The sequence below is a fragment of the Pygoscelis adeliae genome, unplaced genomic scaffold, assembly GCF_000699105.1.
Source record: "Pygoscelis adeliae isolate BGI_AS28 unplaced genomic scaffold, ASM69910v1 Scaffold386, whole genome shotgun sequence".
NCBI lineage: Eukaryota > Metazoa > Chordata > Aves > Sphenisciformes > Spheniscidae > Pygoscelis > Pygoscelis adeliae.
The window spans coordinates 622,998-631,186 of NW_008824940.1; the positions used below are offsets into that span (position 1 = coordinate 622,998).

The 8,189-nt window shown below is 38.8% G+C and overlaps 1 protein-coding gene across 1 annotated transcript in view; it reads left to right on the top strand.

Annotated features, from left to right (window-relative positions):
• Positions 1 to 527: 527 nt before the first annotated feature.
• The window catches only part of BMX (BMX non-receptor tyrosine kinase), a 30,386-nt gene continuing 22,724 nt past the window's right edge, over positions 528 to 8,189 (top strand). Inside the window, 5 exon segments of the mRNA XM_009325491.1 lie at positions 528 to 665; positions 1,673 to 1,777; positions 4,027 to 4,108; positions 5,789 to 5,908; positions 7,700 to 7,761. Of these exon segments, the coding sequence (XP_009323766.1) occupies positions 528 to 665; positions 1,673 to 1,777; positions 4,027 to 4,108; positions 5,789 to 5,908; positions 7,700 to 7,761 (507 nt within the window).

Here is an 8,189-nt window from a genome sequence, read left to right on the forward strand (position 1 = left end):
TTCCATAAGTGTGCATTTGTTTCAGTTGAACAAAAGAAATAGGAAATTTCCAGTTCAGGGTACACACTCATGACCACTAGGTATGTTTTTCTGGTCTGTAAATAGGAGGGTTTTCTTTTTTGTTGTCGTTCTCTTTGCTTCTGTAATGACTTTTGTGTTATGCTGCAGATGTAATACATTTGTGCATAAAGCAGACTGTGCTCTTTGCCAGAAAGGGTGCATCGCTTTAAAAGGAGAGATCCTCAGATGATAAAGTAACAAATACGCCTTGTTTAGAACTACAGTATATCTATAGCTTAATTTTTGCATACTATGAGTATTTTTACTGAGTGAATAAGCTAAACAACCTCATTTGTTTAAGCAGTATTAAACACATGCTTTGTAACCATATATTACTATAAAACTTTATAAAATATAGAGGACAATGACTCTTAGTATATTCATTATTCCAGTTTCTATAGTTGGTGTTGTTATGTTTATTAATAGTAGTTATAAAAGTAACTATGATGTTCTTTTAGGGACATATAATGGAGAACAAAACAATTCTAGAAGAACTTCTTTTAAAGAAGTCACAACAGAAGAAAAAAATGTCACCAATTAATTACAAGAAAAGGCTGTTTGTTCTGACGAAAGCAAACCTTTCTTATTATGAGTATGACAAAGGGGTAAGAAATAATTTTTTTAAGTAAACTGTTCTAAGATTTTCCTACGTCACCTTATTCCTCTGGTTTTCTTCTGTGAAACTTGATTAGACATTATGTGTTAGAACAACAGTTGTACTTTGTTTGGAGTAGAATTATAGGGTATCAAATCCTAGTTTCAGTTCAGGAAAACACTTAGCTGCAGGCCTAAGAGTGTCTCTGTTCAGAACAACTCTTACAGTTCTGCTTGCCATTGAGCATCTGTTTGTGTCCTTCCAAAGACAACTTAAGCAAGTAATTAACACTGGCATATGTTTACACACTGTCTTGAATAGGGATGTTTTCCTTCTTCAGGCTTCCCTCTGAACTGATGTAAATAACTGGCTTCAGAAGTTACTCGTATGAGGCATAATTAGTTCAGAATCTCATCCCTGAGCTGCACAAAGCAGATGGTTAAGCTATTCTTGTTTCCTAAGGAGTGACTGTATATCACAAAAGGTCGGCTTTTCACTTAGAAGATCTCCCGTCGGGAATGCAAATATATGTCCCAGGCAACTTATTTTAGAGTTTTTGCTCCTTTTCATACATTTGGACTCCTCCTGTGACTTGCATCCCATTACAAAACTGCAGGGAAGCTCAGTAAGAATAAGCTCCATTACCTTAACAAAATTGTGAATGCCACAGCTAGGCTTCTGGTTTGCGCTGAAGGTATTTTCCTCTTAATTCCTCCTTCTTCTTTTCCTCCTAGTCCCCCCTTCTTCCCTGTACCCCTGCAGCTGCAGCAGATGCTTTCTCAGATGTAGGGCTGTGTCCTGTAATTCTTGTAACTGACGTAAAAAGGAATTTGATCAATATATTGGATGCAGGTAGGGCACCAAGGAGGTTTTTTACTACCTTTATTTTAAAGTTTAACAAACCTGAAGCTACGTTTTATACAGCTTGAAACATAAAACTGTACAAAATCATCAAACCAGAATACTTTATATCATGCTAACATTAGTTTACAGTCTGATGTGTTTTTTCTCTCTTAGAAAAAAGGAAGCAAAAGAGGGTCAATTGAGATTGAGAAAATCCAATGTGTTGAGACAGTAAATCCTGAGGAATCAACACCTCCTGAGAGACAATATCCTTTTCAGGTTAGCCATGAAATCTGTTTCATTTACATTTCATGTGAAATATGCCAGCCATCCTAAGGTTACACTTAGTGTTCCTGTCCTAAGTGGTGATACCTGATATTGCTGAGCGCTACTGATATTTACAGCAAATAGAAAATCAGTCCCTATTACTGAAGTTGTGACTTTGCTGAGATATTTTTAATTGACTGTGATAGAATTTAGATCAAGTCTTGTTTCTTCTATGTTCAAAGGTCTATCAGATATTTGCTTTAATATTATCTGGAATACATAGATCACTATACTATGTGATTATCACTTATTTTAAGGCAGAATTAAGCGCTTCAAAATTCTTACTTTAATTCTGTCTCTTTCCACTTCTTTTTTTTGGCCTCAATACCAAGTGCAGGATTTGACCCCTGACTGCCTGATTACCATTCAAATGTGCCACAGTCAGGAAATCCAAGGCTACGCCTTGTATCAGAAGATGCAGCTGCACAAAGCACTACACATGTTCAAGAATTAAATATGATGAGAAAACCGTAACTTCAAATTTGCTGCCTTTCATGCGTTTCAGTTGCCCAGCTCAGGTTTGTCCTAGAGCCTCCATAAATCTCAATTCAATGGGCAGTGGGACATGCAGATGTGAGAAGCGGCCACAGATGCCCTTCTGGAGTGCCACCGCCAAACAGTGCAACCACAAGCAGCAGGCTGCTAGAGTGAATAACGGGGTTGCTGAATAGTGCGTTAATTTATGACCCTGCAATAATTGCCATGCCCAAGAGCAACCTCATGAGAGATACTTAATATTTCACTGCCTGGTTGATCCTAGGTGTCATTCTGGTCTTCCTTTCCCTTCTCCCTCCCCCAGTTTTGCGGCACTGAATGACACATTTATGTTAAATTAGTGTATTTATGTCAGGAGCGCATAATTCAGTTAAGAGGGGAAAAGAGTGTATGCTACAGTTACAGGATGGGGGACTCTGTTCTGGGAAACAGTATCTCTAAAGAGGACTTCAGGATCGTGACAACTGAACATAATGTCCCAGTGTGATGCTGTGGCCAAAGGAGCTAATGGCATCCTTGGACAGGGAAGCAGGCACGTATTGAGTAAAATCACTCAGCGTGTTTTGACACTACTGCGATCACCAGGAGAATATTGTGTCTAGTTCTGGTGACTATAATTGGAGAAAGATGTTGTAAACTGAAGAGAGGTCGCAGGAGAGACTTGACAATGACTAATAGATTGAATGGATAACATGTTCAAGAGAAAAGCTCACAGGGCTCCACCATTTAACTAAATAGAGACAGGAAGCAAATTGACTAGTCGTGTGTATACTTACCAGTGGGAGTACACGTTTAATGACGAGGGCTCTTCAGTCTAACTAACAACAGCAATAAAGTGGCATTTGAAATTCAGTGCAGATGACTGAAAAGCAATGCACACAAGGGAAATGAAACCATCACCTAACACAGACACGCGCGCGCACACACACACGAGTCAGCCCAGTGCTAAATGCGATCCAAAAATCAAAGCAGATGTTAGGAATTATTAGGTAGGCATCAAACGAAGCTAGCAGAAGATAGGCTGAAAACAAGCAAAAGAAGTTGACTGGTCATATTGTGTAGCTAAGCTGTAGGACTACTTACTGCAGGATGTTGTAGATACTAGAAATTTGCTTAAAAAGGCAACTGAACGAATTCACAGAAGAAAAATACCTCTCAAAGGGTATTAGGTATAAATGCATCACCTTTGGATCAGGTTTCCCTGATCACTGTACAGCTGCCCTGAGCATATATTCTGCCTCAGTATTTGTTACTGAGACAGGTTCCTGCCTCGATGAGCATTCAGTCTGGCCTTGTGTGACATGAGCCAAAAAGTGGAAGATGAATCTGGAAAAACTGAAGTGGAAAGAAAGAGTTTACATGTGGGCTATAAGGTCTTTTGTACGTAGGAGATGGGAATATCCAGAAATATTCGATGCTGTCCTTTGTTTCTGCAACTGCGCTTTAGGACATGAACCACTTTGGTTAAGGTGATATATATTTATCTATATCTATATCTATATTTACTTATATGAAATATGAAGTATTTATATGAAATGGCAATAATATGTGACCTGTGAGAAACATTACTAAGTTGTAGAAGTTCAATGTGGGTCCACAGAGCCTGGTTTTTTTGGTTCCTATCCCCTTCTCCTTTCCCCTCCTGCAGAGTAGCATGTTTTCAGGCAGTACACTCTCACCATGCTGGCTTTCCCAAACTCTTCCAGATTGTGTACAAGGGTGGCCTTCTCTATGTCTATGCCACTAATGAAGAGAGCCGGGAGCAGTGGCTTGCAGCTTTGCATAAAGGTAACACTATTCCTTTGTGTACCAAAATATTCAAATATCATGACAAAAGATAGGAAAATGCTCCTGCCCCATCATTTTGTGCAGTTCTTTGTTACCTGTTTTTACTTTCATTCGTACTTCAGCACCCACTTGTTGAAATGCATGGTATTTTCGAGAATGGATTAGAAATTTTAAAGGCTGAAAGTTTTAGTAAGAAATATGCCAAAATAAACTTCATTTTTGTATTTTTCATGGGCATTTTTTAATCTTCATCTTATGTTCAGCCTTTACCGATGCAGGTTAATAGAGTACAACCATTCCTGATGTGGCTAGTATAGTGCTTACCTGCATGAACGCCATTTTGATAACCAATACTGCTAGTGCTTTTTGCTTTGTATTTTCCTCTTCTTTTTTCAAGGAAATTTCTACTGTTTTCAACAAAGCAAAATCACAGTCATTGAAAATGTAAGTTATAAGCAGAAAACTGTGTCCCTGCATAACTCCACTGAAGGCAAAAAACTCACGTTGAATAGGGCAGCCCTCACACATGCTGGCCATTGTAGGAACAAAAATAGGCAATCTATAACGGGCTGTGAACACATATCCTCCCCAATTTTACCTGTAAGCCCGTGTATGAGCTACCTCTCTGTTTGTGACTTCCTTTGCATACACAGTAGTGAGAGTATGTCAATTAATTTGCCAATGTTATGGAGAATGTGGACCAGAAGCAGAATGGGAAGCATTCAGCAAACTAACTACATTGAGCCTTCTAGAAACCAAGGTTTTCAGTAAGATCTTTTAAAACAAAATTTGTGAAGAATAAGGTTGTGTAATTGATATATTTTGTAATGCTTATGAGGCAAATAATAGCATAAATATTCGACTGCCTACAAGCCTCTTAAAAAGTGTATAAAAAGCACTCATTGCCAAGGGTTGCCCTGATCCTTTTCCTGCTCTCTCACATGCTCAGGAATTTTGGGTTTACCATGGCTCACGGCAGCAGGACTGAGAAAACCAGTCCTGAAACAATCAGTTTTTAAAGTCTCACTCTACACCTTCTACATTTCTTTTAGATACAGAACTAATGTATCACTTGCACAGTGATACTACTGGGGCCATTTTTCTAGAGTAAACCAGTGCTTTGAATATAAAATAGATATTTCTGTATCAGTGTTCCCTTTTGGTGTGCTTAAATAAGAAATTTATTTTAACAGATAAATGTTAGTTTGGATTTGCCATAAGGGTATCGAGTATCTTTTCTGATACTGAGTATCAGTGAATATAATTTTCTTACAATAGGTAGTTCTAGGAAAATATTCAGCATATTTTGATATATGAAAATGTTTTCTTTTAATTAGTTTTATTATTGATAGTGAAATCTCTATAAGATCCATGATTTTGAATCATAGCTGTTGGATCCTGTTTTGGCTTCGGGTGTTTCGTTGGATTGTACTGTATCTCCTTCTTGACACCCAGGTTTCTTTCTCAAAGAAACAGGTAGCTGGGGGGTATGGATTTCAGACTTGGGTTTGCATAGAGGAGTATGGTATAGAGATAAAAATGTGACCAAGATGTGTGCCTAGAGCTATGAGTCGGTAAGCACTCTGGGGTCCCATGGTTTGGTGCAGCAGACTCTGATCATAAGGAACATTCCCATTTTGCAGCCTGTCATGTTCTCTTTGGTTTCTTTGTGCTTTCCAGAAATTAAAGACAATTCTGATTTACTAAACAAGTACCATAAAGGATTCTTCATCAATGGGAAGTTTCTCTGTTGCAACCAGACCTGTAAAACAGCCCCTGGATGTACAATTTGGGAGAAACGTAATGTGTTCTTTTATTTGTTTGATTAGTCTCAACGGACAATGTTGCCAAATCACATGGACATTCAAGGCAGTGGAATCAATATAAAAGCTAATCTACTTACACCTTTTCATGTATGTGCTAAGCTCCTTTTAACATCATAGCTGCTATACATTGTAGCTTATAGTATAACTGGGGGAAATAATACACTAAATTATATCTGCTGTGTTTGATCAAAAAGTTAGTGACATTTTTACCTACAAAATAAACCAGGCTGAGTTATTTTTCTCCTTATTCTTAAGATCTCTAGCTAAATTGTAGCATTATGCTGTAAGACCCTTCTAGTGATGAAGTCCCATAAGCTGAATGGGTAGGAACAACAGAAGTTCAGCACAAAAGTGTCTATGAATAAGTATAAAACAATACCATTTCATAACTAAATAGAAGTAGAACTATTGTATTAATATATAATTATATTTATATGTTTTTTTTTCTAAACAGTGATTTAACTTGCAGCAGTTTTTTTTAATTTTAACATGCTTTTCTAAAGTATTTTATGTAGAACTTAGTCGCAATTATTTAGGGGATTTAGTTTTTATCTGTAATAACTGAGAGAGGAAAATTTGTAAAGCAGTACCCTCCTAGGTTTCACATTTTCAGAAGGGATTTCCCGCATGTCTGTGTACATGCTTAACAGTGAAAGGCCATGTTTGGGAGAGGGAACAGCAGTTTATGAGTATTTGGGCTTCAGCCTTTTAAAGCTTGATTATTTGGAATTGTAGAGCACTGGTAGATCCACTGATTTAAATTGTGATTGAACCTTGGTCTTAAGCATTTACAGTCACAATCAAAAAAATATGAACCCAAAATTAAAAGTTAAATCCAAAAATGTAGGTGTGAGCAGTCAGGAACCTGATTTAGATCTGTGAGACTGCCTGTAACAGTATAGCATTTGCTTTTGAAAATTGAAATTAATGATACAGGCTTATCTACTATTACTACAGGTTTCATCATTATGGAACGCTAAATAATGTAAAGAATTGTCAGCTGATTTGTAGTAGTAATTTGAATAGCATCATCTGGCTTCAAAACCACTTGTTACAAAAGCAAATAAGGCCATGAAACCCCCAGTCAGTGGCAAAGACAAGGAAATACCTCCTTACCAGTCGTGGACGGCTTAGCCAAGAGAAGAGTTAAAAAGAGAATTTTTGTCAATTGCATGCTTCATTTATGTCTGAGGTAATAATGCATGCAGGATAATGTGCTGTATCTACTCTAAATTTGTTCCTAAATAAGTTTCTGAGGTTGCTAACCGAGATGTCCAGAGCACAGGGAGACTGTCTGTGTAGGCATGACTCCAGACAGCCTCAGCCTTGTAACCGCTGAGTAATCGAAAGCAGTATTTCTTAATCACTGCTTCATAGACTAAAAGTGTCAATGAAACAATTGAAAAAAAAAAAAACCCGAGAATAAAACCAAAGCATACATGTGTTTCCCTCTGTATGCAATCAAATAACCTAGCAGAACTGGGAAAACCACAGAGCTAAATACAACCACAAATTTCCCTGAATGTGTATTTTAGCACAGATGAAAACAATGGTTGACGGGGTTTTTGAAGATATTGAGATGGTGCTTGAATTAAGAGAAGGCTGGAAAATACAGGGCTAAAGCAGGTCGATACCTCAGGGTGGTGAAATGTCAGCTGTCACGATGCTGTTGCTGCCACTGTATAGGTCTGAGAGTGAGAAAGCCTCAGGAGATAAAGCCTTGCTTAAATTCATGTTTTTTTCTTTATTTCTTCCTCTCTTCCAGATGTGACTCTGTGTTGCACAACTGGGTCTGTGAAACCGCTGCCTCCAGTCCCTCAAACGCTGGTAGGTGAAAACTTTTGAGTATCTGGCTACAGGGAAAAAACTGTCATCCAGATGGTAGAGAGGGCTGTGGGATGGGATGGAAAGCTGCAAACAGCTACTCGCTGGAAGCTGGTGTAGACCTCTAATCTGCAGCGCAGCTTCAGCATCCTTGTGTCCACCGGCATGTCAGAGGGAAGGACTCATCTCCCTCTTCCATGTGCTGTAAATGGCAAACTGGGCCTGCAGTGCTACAGGCTTGGGGAAGGGTGGCTGGAAAGCTGCCTGGCGGAAAAGGACCTGGGGGTGTTGGTCGACAGCCGGCTGAACATGAGCCGGCAGTGTGCCCAGGCAGCCAAGAAGGCCAATGGCATCCTGGCCTGTATCAGAAATAGTGTGGCCAGCAGGAGTAGGGAAGTGATCGTGCCCCTGTACTCGGCACTGGTGAGGCC